The sequence below is a fragment of the Accipiter gentilis genome, chromosome 33, assembly GCF_929443795.1.
Source record: "Accipiter gentilis chromosome 33, bAccGen1.1, whole genome shotgun sequence".
Lineage (NCBI taxonomy): Eukaryota > Metazoa > Chordata > Aves > Accipitriformes > Accipitridae > Astur > Astur gentilis.
In genome coordinates this window covers 16,025,246-16,039,940 of record NC_064912.1, presented here as the reverse complement: position 1 = coordinate 16,039,940, position 14,695 = coordinate 16,025,246, and the positions used below count along the sequence as shown (strand labels likewise).

At 40.2% G+C, this 14,695-nt stretch overlaps 1 protein-coding gene across 3 annotated transcripts in view; it reads right to left on the bottom strand.

Annotated features, from left to right (window-relative positions):
* SDK1 (sidekick cell adhesion molecule 1) overlaps positions 1–14,695 on the bottom strand; it is a 416,540-nt gene that overhangs the window by 123,122 nt on the left and 278,723 nt on the right. For all 3 annotated transcript variants that reach the window (XR_007504567.1, XM_049791764.1, XM_049791765.1), the window contains exons 13-15: positions 13,862–13,964; positions 12,943–13,119; positions 4,085–4,221 (exon numbers count right to left, since the gene is read on the bottom strand). Coding sequence is in view for 2 of the 3 variants with exons in the window: in XM_049791764.1 (XP_049647721.1) it covers positions 4,085–4,221; positions 12,943–13,119; positions 13,862–13,964 (417 nt within the window). In the remaining variant the exon portion in view is untranslated. The remainder of the gene's footprint in view (positions 1–4,084; positions 4,222–12,942; positions 13,120–13,861; positions 13,965–14,695) is intronic.

The window sequence follows — 14,695 nt, the reverse complement described above, 5'->3', positions numbered from 1 at the left end:
TTTCCCTACCTACCACCTTACAATTCATGCGTTAATTGCAAATTCCTCAAAAATCATTTCTAATTTGATATTGCACATTAGATCTATTGCAGAGAGCTGGTTTTTGCAGGTTTGGAGTACATTTCCATCTCCTTCCCTCTCCAGGGGGTTTTGCATAGACGGTAGTATTGGCACTTGCCGTACTGCTGGAGTTTACTGAATTCATTTTTCAAATCTTCATGACAATATGATATTGCAGAAAGTTCAAATAAAAATAAATGGTTCATCCTTTGTTTGGTAGGACTTCAACGAGACCTACTAATGGCCTGAGAAAAAGTATCTTTTAACACTATCATATATAGATCTGAGTCACAGTTGTAACAAACAACATGGTTTTACTTTAATTTTGGCAAAGATTTATCAATGTGTTCAATTTTTATCATTTGAGTACTCCCTACCAAATACAGGATGACAATTCATAGGGCTTAAGTTAAGCATGTGTAGATGCTTTTCATAGGAACTTTTACTATCTCCTCACTGGCACAACATGATGAATCTGAGTTATATCATTACATCACACAGCACAGATATCCCAGAATACAAAACCGGGCTTTTATCTTATTGTACTCAGCAGAATTCTTTAAGTATTAATTCATTTCTTCAGTTAAAAGACAATTCAGAATAGTTTTTGATTAATCCCTGAAATCTAACCTCTTTGGAGTAAAATAAGCATATCCCCTTCTAACGCCACGAAGATACCTCATTGGAATTCCTAGGTATATCACAACAGGGGCTAAACAGGTCATGAAACATCCAAAAATTATATTAGTGCAAATGACAGCAATGCATGGTACTATTTATTTGAAAATCCTATTTCAAATTAAGGTTCACATTCCTGGCTCTGTGTGGGCAGGAATACTTAATGACTGTGTTTCCCTGGAACTGTGTTTTTCAAATTAGATTATAAATTTGCCCCCAAATGTTTAAGGCCATATGTCTCAAGTCACCCACAGACACGGTCTACTGTGAATACTTGTAATTTGAGAATTATTGCATTGCGCCAAATACATTCATTTTAAAAATTAGGTGACTAGAGTCGTTCATATTTCCAGCAATTTATGTGCACGATCTGCCACTGTTTTTTCCTCTAATTAAAATAAGGTTTTTATATCTCTTTACTGAATTGATATTAATGAAAAGGAGTTCTAATCCATGCCAGGTGGAGTGACACGCCTCTCTCTAACGCAGCTAGTAATTAGTCCCCTGAAATTTACACTCATTATTTTGAACACTCTTCAGCTATTTCTCTGAAACAGATACTGTTATTATGTATTCATTTATGGTACGTGCTTCAAAACGTACATTGGATCCTAAAGCTATTAGGAAATTATTCAAAGCCCAACAGCTAAAAAAATGAAGAAAACTAGGCTACCTTTTGGCACCTGTAACGGCAAAACAAAACCCATGTATTAAAACTCCACAGAACTAAGAACAAAGTCTGTGCAGCTTTGCTAACTGGAAAATAAATCATAATTCTGATGTCCCTCCCTAACCTTTACATGTATGAAAGCAAATGGGGATTAGGATGTTAAGCATATTGCACTGCGGCTGCCAGTGAAAGAGCTACAGAAGCAAGCAGATGAGCTCACGGAGGACACATGCCGACTCCTTGACAGTTGCTCTTTCTGCGTCACAAACAGGACTGCCAGAAAACCTGAAAGGAAATCTTCTTTGAAAAGCAAAAAGAGATTCTGTACCATCGTATCAGACAAAACTGTACCTATACAAGATTAAATGTCAGCTTCATTCATAAACATCACTTGGGACGGGTGGGAACAAAGGAAAGGTGGTGTTTTCTAAAGGAGTACGAGGTCTGTAGAAACTAAATATTAACCACACACTACTGAGATCAAAATAACTCCGAAAAACAAACACTTCAAGAAAATAAAAAAACCAAGACAGTGACAATATGCAGACATTAAAGTCAGCTTTCCAAACCAAAGTCACTGTTGACATTGTTCTACTATTCTGTTGGCATTTGTAAAGCCGAGCAATAATATATGAAATGAGAGAACACAGCAACAGTGGAATATTCAAGGGCTTAGATTCCTCTCTGTCCTACTTCTACAAGTAACCGTTTAGACATTGTACATAAAAGCAAAGTAAATAAAGATGAAGAGGAAAACTGAAAGGACAGCAAGATCTAGAGTATTTCTGGGAGTTAAGATGCTCAATTCACAACAGACCCAGCCTGTGTTTGGTTTTTGCAGCTGCAAGCTTGCTGAAGTACATATACCTATGATTTGTGATAATGAGACTCTCTCAGTGGTAGATTGCAATGCCATCAGCCAAAATTATTGGATCTATCATAGAGTGAGCAAGGGTTCACAGGATCCTGTGGAGTTCTGAGGGACTGTCTGCATGATTTCTGCAGAAGTATTGTTGATTTTTGCTGAGCCTTCTACAAATTTCAGTGAATGAATTATGGCATTTTCAAAATGATGGCACTTTTACCCCATTCCTATAGTAGCACAACTGCAAAGCATCCTTGCTAGAAAGGCACTTGAAGACCTTTCAAAATTCTCCTGGCACCGAGCTGCCTCTTCTTTTAGTGACTCTTCCCAATCAATGCAGCCCAGCACAGGACCCAAGCACATACGTTCTACCAGCTCTGTGCTGTCTCTATGCAAACACAGCTCTAGTGCCTTTGTATCATTTTAACAGACTGGGACTTCGTTAGCTTGTCATTGTCAAAGCCACCGGGAAACATGAAACACAAGGGTGACGTCCCTGGGTAAAAGAACAGGTAAGGAAAAGCAAAAAGGCAGTTACTGGCCTGTAGCAGATAGGAGGAGAAGGAGAGAAGAGTGAAAATAAAAAAGAAGGTGGTGATAAAAAGGTAGAGAGGGGGTGTGAGTGTAGAATGCTGAATTTTCCCAGTCATTTGTTACAAAAAGATCAGGAGTCTTTGCTCAAAAAGAACCGTTTTAAGGACAGCAGTCCCAGGCATGACTTGGGATTTCTGCTAGGATTAGAAAACTGCGCTTTGCTTAACAGATGTCAAGATCATCAGTTCTGGGACCTCCACATCAAAAACTTATGCACTCCAGCCTGCAAAGCAAAAGGGTTGTATGTGATCTGAAGCTCAAGTTTCACCTCAAGCTCTCTGTGTGGCAAAACAAAATGCTACTCTGTAGATAATCAGAAATCAGGACTGTTTCGCATTCAGTTATGCAGTGGCTAATTTCCACATGTCAGAAAAAGTGATGCTCTTAATTTTTTCATCAAGAATCAATTGTTAGGCTTGGATTTCCAGCTCCTAGGGTGACAGAGATTAGAAAGTATTGCCAAGGTGACCGATTTCCATATAACCTCATCTTTCTATCAACTCCTAAAGAGGCATTAGCAGTGTCCCTGAATAACCTTGCAAACCGAGAGCCACAAAGGACCAGACAGAGAGCATGACAAAACTGTCAGAAGTGGCAATTCACAATGACCAGGTTTGTAACCCCTGAAGCTAGATATTTGGATATCTTAGTTAAGCATCCTCAACCACACAAAAGAAGGGTGTAAAACGATAACCGAGGGAAAGCAGAGAAAATATATGAATGCATATACAGGTAAGATAGTAGCTCCTATTGACATTCAAGTTTGTTCCTCTGACAGACCATCAGTTCCTTATATTATCATCCTGCCTGCATTTTTCAGGTGAAATTGGGGCTCTGAATGCATCAAGATATCTACGAAACCAGAACAAAAGACAACAATGGGAAGAAATAAAATATGACTACTACTATTTTACGAACGCTGAACAGAAGAACTGAGGAATGAGCTGTTGTGCCTCAAGTCTTGCTGGCAATGCCAGAGGTGGAACTGAGGCTTTCCTGTACAACAAGTCCACCATCTCAGGCCTCTTTTTGTTGTTTAACTCTTTCAGCACACGAATAGTTGAGTGTAAAACCCAGGGGTTCTCCTTTGCGCACACTGTCTCTCGTTTAGCAAACAACAGTAACATTTTGTTAGTAGCTCCGGTAAAAGGTGAGTCTGAAGGAAAGCTGAGTAATTAAGAAGAACAGGAGGTTGAAACATATTTGAGTTTACTCACTGTTCTCAGAGAGCTCGACCATGTAGTAGAGAACAGGGCTGTTTCCATCAAAGGGGCGCACCCAGGAGAGCATCACGCTGCGGCCGTATGAGGAATTTAGAGAGGCCAGAAGATTCTGAGGGGAATGAGGCAGCTCACTGTTAAGGAAAAGAGAAGGGGAGAAAAAACAGCAGAGAAAAATCAATCTACATTTCCTTCAGCTACAGTCTTACAGGCAGTTAAAGGCACGTGACATCAGACTCGTATGATGATAGATACAAAACTACCAGCAGCTATTGTACAATTAAATAAATGAAAGACATCTCTGAATTCTTCACAATTTTATCCTATTTGGAAAAAAAAAAAAATTTATGCTAAAAGTCCCAAGGCTGATTCTTAGAACAGCTAATGGAAATGTTGCTAAACGTGGAAAAAAGCCAATTTTCATACTGTTTTTGATTGAGACAAGTTGGTCAATAAATTTCCTCTCTCACTTTTTCCCCTTCTTACGATGATGTCCTAGCAACGTGACAGCAGCAATACGTATAAACAGTAAAACACATGGGAGATATGATTTAACATGGAATTTTTCATACTCAAGGAAGCAGAAGACATTGACACTATCCATATAGAGCTACTAATCAAAATTACCATATGTATTCTTAGGCTACAGCACAGCTTGATTTACTCGCGGATTCAGGCTTATCCTGTCACGGGTAGAATCTTTCCTTCCTATAATAAGGATTTTTTTGGAAGCACCCAACCAGAAAATGTAGTGAAAATGCCTGCAGAAACCCCATGGAAATACAAAATGAAACATTAAAAAACAAAAATAAAACAGCAGCTCAATTAAAATGTGTAATTTCTCCACATAAAGGCAATTTGCAGAAAAACATTTCATTTGTACTCATTGGCTGAAAGTCGGAGGCTGCATAGTGCAGTGAGAAAACTAAATTCTGCTGCATCCCTTAAATGCTGATCTGTATTAAGTGATAAGAGCCCTTCAGCCATTATACTTGAGCCTGATTTCTGCTCCTCATCATCCTGGTTCCTAAGGAGGACAAGGGTCTCAGAGGGAACGAAAAGCAAGGAGGGCCAGTTTTCACCCATTCAGTCTACTGTGCCTCCCCAGGGTAACTCTTCCTCAGCAAGGACCACTGCTAATCTCCTCTGGCCAGAGCAGAAAGCCACAAGGGTACTTCACATGCTTCACTTAAAAACATAGTAATTTCTAGTCGTAATGTATCACGCTACTGAAGGCTCACAGTTATTTAAAAACTGCAACTCTTTAGCCGCTCACAAAAGTAAATAGACTCTGGCTTTAAGCCAGTACAATAAATATGTCCTGGATTTGGGTTTCTGCTGGAAGATTGAGGAACATATGGAGAGCCAGACAATAGTTTTACTATTTTTCTGTTAAAACTGTGAATGCTTTTGTTTACATGTTTATGATGGCTACACAATGTGGAGGTAGCACCCCCCCCCCCCCCCCCCCAAAAAAAAAAAACAACCTAAAAAAGTTGCTGGAAGAGCCAAAGAGTGGTAAGAAAAACACCCAGATAATGAGACAACACAAGTGGAAGACACTCACTTGCTCAGGTCTATCTGGGCTAGAAAGGTTGATGCTTCCTAAGGCTAAACCTGAGACTCAAAGTCTTGTTTCATCTCATTTGACTTTAAATGCCTAACCAAATTAGCAGCACGGAGACCCCAGGCTCTTTCTGTAGTAAACATGAAATGGCACCTCAGGGTGTGATTCAGATCTTGACTTCATTAAATCACTTGCTTAAGATGCCTTGACTACAAGAAGTTTAGGCTGACTAGGTTTTCACTTAGATCTGGGCATGCACCAACCAGGCTCCCGACTTCTGATGCACAGACAGATAAGACAGGGTTGCTTTGGGGCTAGAAGAAACATCAGGGACAGGGAAGAGTATGTACAGGCCCAGTGGAAGCAGATTTTGAACATAGCACCGCAAAATTTTGCATAAATAAGTTTAGGGAAGAGGGGAACCTGGAAACAAAGTAGAAGGGCAGCTGGCCTGCAAGACAAGATGGCGGAATAAACCTGTCATTTGAAAAGTGTGGATTGGGGGTTTAAGATACGACCATTTACCCAGGGACTACAGGAGCACGCTACTTAATTTTGAATGAAACATTAAATTATAATAAACATTAAACCTCCACTACGATTTATCATTATGTCCTAAGCAAGCTGGTTGGGAAAGTGTTTTTGTGATTAAGCTAGCAAAGGAAATTACTGAAGGGGAGTGAAACGTCTTGTTGTAACATGGCTTGCAGAAGTCCCAGTCCTGACTTCATTTATCACCAGGCGCTGTGGGGAAGAGCTCAGGGATGGGATGTGGCTTCAGCTTCTTACAGAAGACGATGGTCCCACCAGGAGCAATGTAGGGCTGAGGGGGAGCTCCCAGCAAACAGCCCCGTGTAACTCCTGTTCTGGGAACTAAACAAACACTCCTGGCATACATTAAGGATATTTTCAGGGTGCGGATTTACTAATCTGTTTCCCCGTATATTTAGAAGGGCTGAATTAACAGCTCATTTCAGGACAGAGGCTACGTGACTAAGAAAGACTTTACAGCTCAGTCTCTTTTTCTTAGCGTACAAGTCTCAGAAGACTTTTGGAGGAGAGCGGACATTCCCCCTTTCATGTTTTTTAAAGCACAAACTAAGTTTAAACATGGGAGTTTTTTGCTTAGGATTTGGGTTTAGTTGATTACTCTCTTAGATTGACACAAAATGGTAAACAGCAGCGTGAAGGAAACAGGCACTTTCTGTTCAGAAAAAGATTGAGTAGCATGAGTTGCAGCAGCTATACAGTACACCTATCTCTACTAATATCATACTCTTTAGCCATATGTGTCCACACCGAACAGCAACAGATGGTGCTTACAGATTTAAATCCTTCAAGGCAGACATAACAAGTGCCTAAGAAACACACCTGGACAGAAATAAATATTTAAAACTACAAAGATACTTCAGCACAGAAGTGTACTTCCTTCTTCGTAGTGTACAAAAGCAGAGGATTAATAAATACTAATTCTTACTTTAGCAAGCACTTACACTTTGTCTCCCTCTCATTTTCTACCACATACTGTGTGGAAGGGATGATAAATGAGACCTGTACCACCATCATGAATATTCACGCTCTCAAAAGAGATCATTGCTTCTTTTTTTTTCCCCTTTAAGAAAATTACTTTTCCTTGCTGCTAACATCCAAGAAATCATTGCAGGGAATGGTAATTTCAACGCTTCTTCAGGATAAGAAGGACCTCAGACTAGAACTGCTCAACTCTTGGTACACTAAGAAAGCAGATGAGGTTCAGACAATAACACACAGGGCACAGAAGCGCCCTTGATGGGACGCTGGAAGTTTAATTGCAGCATCATTATCTTTCTTTTGTTCACTGAAGCCCAAAACAGGAAACATATGAAGATTTTTCAATATAGGATATCTTAAGACTCACTCCTCTAATGCTGAAGAGTTGCATGGAGGCAAGTTTTCCATAACTTACTTTGTATGATAGCAAAATATGTATATGGACGCTTTTAAATCTGTAATTGATAGATAAGCCTAGGGTTAATGGCATAGCCACCAAGGTGACCTGAGGGGACTCTGACAAAGCAATTAAAATAGCGGGTTTGCAAGAAAAGAACATGAAGTCATTGTGACAATCTAGGAGAGAAATATTAGCTAGTTGCAGATGATACACATTCAAAACAGAAACCCTAATGTTTTGAGTCAGCTCATCACTGCCAGAGGGCAGCTGAAAAATTCACTCAGCAAACACACAGAGTGTTTTATAAAATTAGCTAAAAGCAGACTATTTGCTGAGGGGAAATAAACCAGACATGGTTTGGAGAGATTTCTGAGAAAAATGGTCCAACAGCAGGTAATTAGAGAGACTGTGACTGAAGAGGGGATTACTAAAAACGCAAGGGAGATTAAACAAGTTTTCTTGTCAGTTTATAAAAAGCCCCGCTCCTATTTCATAAATTATTTCCTAAATCAGGTCCACCATACAAGTTTTACGCGGGAGCAGGTGGTTCATCTGCTAGGCCCGATAACATGGTAAGAAGCTGAGGCAGGAAGCCTAACAAAGCACTTGACCCTGATGGCTTCGCTCATAAAAGTTTGTAATGTTTTAAATTAAGAAACGTGTCATCTGTTGCTCAGGACTTTCCGCTTTCTCTTGCAAAAGAATCCTTTCCAATTTCTAAACACAGGAAGGATTCTTGAAGGCATCCATGAGTTTTGAGGCTTTTGGTCTCTTGTAGGCCTGTAAAGAGGTGGATTTTTGAAATTAAAGGCTTCCCAGGTCCCAGAGCGTGCATATTTGTTTCCCAGTTCATTTTGGTGGTCACCACAAGCTCAAATCTACAGATGACTTGGGAAAGGCTTTTGAATTTTATGCTTTCTTTTTGCTACCCCCCCCCTACTTTTCTGATATACCTTCAATGATGAACAGACACGATTGTATTTCCGAGTGTATTTCCGGGTGGTATTTCTCTTTTGAGTATCAAGCACATTTAGACTCAGCAGTGAACCTTATTTCTTGGATGACATCTCAATAGAGAGCTTGGAAAAATAAATAGAAGCTTTCTTTCTAGTGAGGAAGGAATAATGTATTTTCAAGTTTGACATCCTTCCTGTTTTCAACTCCCTGCAGAAAGGAAAAGAGATTGACTGTTCGAGCCAACGGATATGGGATCCATATGAAGATAAAGTTGGTAATGAGACATCATTTTGACTTGTTAGTCTGCATTGGTCTTACTGATTTTATTATTAGTAATCAAGCTATTTTTTTATGGGATATATTGGGAAGAAATGGGAAGTAGCAGCAATTACAAATACTCTAGTAAAAAGGGTATCAAAATTCATGTCTAAATGACTGACAAAGGCAATACTGTGCATTCTTGGCAACCCACTGGGTTTTATTATAAGTGGTTAGCTCCCCTATCCTGCTTTTGAAGAAGACGGAACAATAATAGTTCTTTCTCTGGTGAAAGAGAACTGAAAGAAGACAAACTTGCTGCCAGGAATAAATTGTCTATTTTTGTATTACATTGTCCTTCCCATATTTTTGCATAGAGAAAGAGCCTAAAAGATTTTACTATATGTTGTGACATAACAGAGACTTGTACAGGGCTTTGATTTTCCAACAATGAAGCATTACCATACTTTTCAGTCACATTCATACAACAAAGAGATTCCGTAGTATGGACTGCAGACTGGCTGATATTGAGCAGCAGGTATCATCAGGCATAGACAGTGGTAATTCTGCATATTTTATATATACTGAGAACCCTCAGGGTACTTTGAGCTGGAATCAGCACAGTTCCCGGTCAGGTGAGTGATACGTTGTGACAACTCAGCTTACACAGCTTTAGGAACAAGCCTCTTTTCCTCTCTACGTATTTCAGTATGATATTTACAGGACTATAGAAGTATGCTAAATGAAGCTAGGATGTCTCATAACATACAATTATTTCCAGGATCAAATCCTATGACTTGGAGGAATGCACGAGAGGCACAAGCTCATCATCAAAAGACCTGCAAATATTTCTGTATTTGCAGTCAAGAAGCTCTGCTAGGAGAAAAAAAAAGCGCAAGTAAAAAATTAAAATCTATCTCTTGCAGAAGAGAAACATCACTCGCAAATGTTTTACCTCGTGCAAATCAAATCAAGTGATGTACATGAAGAATAAACACATTTAGAGGGAAGACAAATGAAGGAATAGAGTATCTTGACTAGCAATTAGTTTCTGTGCCCAAGTACCATCAGTACAAAATTGATGAGCAAGGTAACCTTTGGCTGCACTTTAGCAAGTTCTTCATTAGTTTTCTGGCTTTCCTTTTCAAATATTTTATTTCTTCATAGACACGCTGAGAAAAATGATCCATCCTGCTTGCACCACCAATGTATACCACGCTGTGCTATCAGCGTATGTTCTTCTAGCAAGAAATAGTACCTTTTTCCCCAAGCTTGGCTTCCAACAAGGGAAGACAAAGGAAGAAAAAGTTTTCTTCCCTTCTTTTCACAGATTAGAAAACCAGACCACTCAGAGATTAAATAACTGAAGGTCACCCTGAAGGTCAATGGTTTTGAATTGAATCAGTTTGAATAGAAATCAGTAACAAACTTATTTGTGCCTTTGGAAATTTCTTTTGACCTGCCTACAGGTAGAGGAGGGACATGCTGGTTCCTGGGGGCAAAAAGGTGGTGAGACAACTGGGGCTGCTAGATAAAGCTAGGTAGGCTACGATATTATCCGTTGGTAGACTGCTCCAGTCTGTAATTGGTTGAGGGGCCTCCTTTGAACATTTGTCTGACATTAGTGCTACTCAAGGCACTGAAGTGTAAGTGCTCATCGATGGGAATGTACATGCCCTGTTTGTTAATGTTCTGCACAAGAGAATTATCCGGGAGAATAGGGAATGTTATAGATCTGTCATTCGTATATGAGCTAGAATTTAATTTAAGCTTTACTTCAGACATTTCCTTTCCACATATTTTCTTCTTCATTTCACTTCTGTTGCATCATGTATCTCTATTTCTCACAGATTTGTGCTGCTGAGCCAAACGATAATGATGAAAGCTGCAAAGGAATGCAATGGTTTTTGGCATTATTGCACTACCTGCAGCACTACTTTGAAATAAAATGTCACAATTCAAGGTATGATTGAGTGACTTATCAGTTACTGAAGTCCTCTTAAAGAGTGGGTCTGATGTATTTCTTTAATTCCTCCAGGAAAAACAGGTGATAGGCAATCAGCAACAGAACATCGGAGGAAGGAGATACAGGATTAAGAGCCAGTCTCAGCGCATGGGGAGCCAGCCAACACGACTGGAACAAGCTGGGGTGCAGGAAAGGCAGCCTCAGCAATGTACACAAGATGTGCCTCTCCCAGCTAACTTCTAGCCCAAATTTTAGGGAGCATAAAACTGTTCCTCACTGGTCAATGTGGAACTGCAAGTAAATACATCTGCTGTGCTGTACTGGGTTGCATAGGGCATCTTTTGCTATTTAGGATTAAGAAATGGTCAGACTGCTGAAGTGTTTAGCACATGTTTATAGCTTTGCTTTGAAGTCCAGGTTTTAACATTCTTTTCAGTCTTTACTCCATAATTTTCTGCCCTCCATTCAAAAACCGCCTCAGAGAAAAGCAAGTATGGTTATATAGTAGCAATATATTTTGAATTGTCTTCTGCTCTTGGATTCAAACCAGCAGTAAAATGCACTCCGGGAGGAGAGCTGAGGAGTGCTTAATTAGAGAAAGAATATATGACTGCTCTCTGAAAATGGGCATCTGATCTAGCCTTGGCACTGTCAGAATAATGCTGTATCAAACAGCCCTCTGCATAGCAAATCTCAGAGGTGAACTCGTTACACTGCCAACAGCAGAAGTTGCCATCTTCTCAGAGAGATCAGGCATGACCAGCAGAAACAGATGCAATTGTAGTTAAATTAAAGCATGCGGTACTACTCAAATAAATAAAATAAAAAGTCTACATAAAGCATTCCCTTCTTATTCATCTGATCTGCTCCACACATGTACCAAAACCACAGTTGTTGCTTTTAGTGATAAAAATAAAACGGAAGTGCTCTTCACCCCAGCACAATGACAGAAACAGAAAATATGGAATCCCGTAATGACATTTTTATAATCCTTTTTCAGAATTGAACTGCACTTTAAACATTTTCTTGTTTTTATTTTTAAAGATCCTTAGGAATAAAGAAAGGCATACATAAAAACAATTTTCCTGGGAAAAACTATGTATAAAGAGCACGCAAGAGTAAGCAATGCCTGTTCAGGGACCAGCTATTCTGATACATGTTTAACAGAGAAAAAAACACTAAAAGGAGGAAAACATTTCCTTATCACCTTGGCATCACAGCACAGCACCTGGGCTTTATGGGAAAGCCCTTCACACGGGATGACAGAAGGATTCAGGTTGGAAAGGACCTCAAGGAGGTCTCTGGTCCAACCTCCTGCTCAAAGCAGGGTCAGCCGTAAGAGCAGACCAGTTTATTCAAGTCTGGTCTTGAAAACAGGAGACAGTGTTCCAGATGTAGACTAATACGTGTCAAATAAAAGGGGGTAATCATGTCCATCAATCTACTGTGCTCGTGTTAACACAGCCGAGGACGCTGTCAGCCTTTTTTGTTGCCAGGGTACACAGCTGGCTCACGTTTGCTGTCTACCAAGATCCCCAGGTTCCTTCCAGCAGAACTGCTGCCAGCCAGTCAGTGCTCAGACCCTATTACTGCAAAAGGTTATTCCTCCCCCGGTGCAGACGTTGCATTTGTCCGTGTTGAATTTCATAACGCTCCTGTTGGCCCATTTCTCAGCCTATTTAAGTCCCTCTGAATGGTGGCCCTGCCCTCGAGTGTATCAATTGTCCCCCATCCATTTTGTGCCACCTACAAACTTGATGAGCATGCACTCCACCACCTCCTCCAGATCATTGATAAAGACGCTGAACAGAGCATCCCCTGTGGTAGTCCACTGGTTACTGGTTTCAAGCGGACCACCACCTCTTCATTGTCATCCCTTGAGCTCAATCACCCAACCAGATGGATATGTACACACAGTAATTCAGTAACATGCAGTTACTTGGAAGTAACTTCCAAGGCTCCAGTTACTTGGAAGCCCAAGCAGCATGGCAGCATGCAAAAGGGAAGACATTTCAAGGCACTTTAATTGGAAATGAACCAGGCTTAATTTCCCCTAAAAAAGCCCACAGGAAGAATCAAACTTACGGACTCCCCAGATCACCTAGAATGAAATGCTAGAAAAATGCCCAAGGGTATCTAAAACTAAGCATAGAGTATATTTAAGACGGAATACTCACATCACTTCTAGTCGAGCCATTCTGGAGTCGTTTCCTCCAAAAGAAATAACCTCACAGGTATAGTCTCCAATGTCACCCGACCATGTCTGACTGATGAGGAGGGTTCCATCTTTCTCTACTGTGATCCTAGAACTGCTGGATGGATTTATTACAACACTGTCCTTCTTCCAAAGATACCTAAGTATTACAATGTTTCGGTTATTAATTACTCATAAGAACATCAAACACACACATACCCACACGTCACAGAGACGCGTGTAGCCCATGGTCCTACAATTAAGTATCTCTACGTGAAATTTTTACACCCGTATTTCTCTTTCCAAAGTTCTTTCTGCAGTTCGCCCTTCCAGCACCCTCCAAGCTGTTCCTTACATTTTCTTTTGTGTTGCTTTCAGACTACGTGAATTTTTGTGGCAAATGTATTTTAAAATTATCTTCCTCTAACTGCTCTAGTGCAAATTTTAATAGTTCAGACAAATTCTGTTTTCCTTTACACCGTTAAAGCAGAATATAGACCCTAGTTATTGTTTCTAAGAACATGGGCATCTTTTGTGGGCTTTCCTGCACCCCAATGTAAACACTTCTGAAATCCTATTCCTTCTCTTTGGCTTTTACTCTCATTAAGTATCAGCTTCTGACAAGTTGGTTTTATTGATAGTGTATTAACCTTGACAGTAAAATCATGGAAGGCTATATTGAAGTCATGAAGTGGAACATAGCTCATTGTAAATAATACATAAGGCTGAAATGGAAGATGGGATTTATATGATTAATGATACAGTGTACAACCTTATAATGCAGTAATCAGGGGTCTGGTGTTAAAATCTGGGGTCCTGAAACTTTTCACCTAATGCTGTTCACATAAGCTTATAAAATTAAGCTCTGATAAACCACACAAACAAGAACTGACACCACCAACCTGATTGAAATTCTAGGATCATGAGTTGCTTCACATCTCAGAGTGGCTGTGGTTCCTTTGATCACAGTGCTATCCTCAGGAGGGCGAACAATGAAAGTGCGATCTGAAAGGAACACGAGCCATAGTTCAGGTGAAATTACAGCATTTTGACTTGGGTATTCACTCACGGAGCAGGCAACTGAGCATTTGTCATTCAAAGCAAGCAGGCCATTCCTCTTCAAGTCTTTGCTGTGAAGCCCCCCCCCCCGCCCCGCAATGTCATTGTGTCAAGAAGAGGTGGTACGCTGTGGGGTCCAGAGAAGCAAAAGCAGCAGAGGGCATGAGTCCGAGTCAGCGGTGATCTGAGTGGGAAGAGTGCTAAAGCTGTACTAACTCTCGCTTGTCTTGGGGTAAGCATCTATGGCAACTCCCGAAAGTCATAAGGCAGCAAGTATGTTTGTAATGCGTTATGAATGAATGCAAACATACACTGAGTCAGGAAACAAGTGACACTGTTTAGAGCAGGGAAAACAAAAACAAAGAAAATCTGTGCAAAGAAGAATACGCTAGAAAAATATCCAGAGAGAGGAAAACTTAAATGGCACCCTACAATCTACAAGTCAAATCCAGGAAAGAGGTTAAGGGAGGAGGAGCTTCTGGTAGTCTGAATTTTCCATAGAAGAAAGATATGCTGTTTACTCAAATGTTTCAGAACATCTTTATTCAAGCACCTCCTGGAGACCCAGAACACAATAATTGCTGTAACTACAGCAACCAGATCTGGTGTGAAAGATCTCTATTATGCTTAACACACAGTAGCAGCAGCAGATAGCATCAGCTGAAGCAGGTAGACAA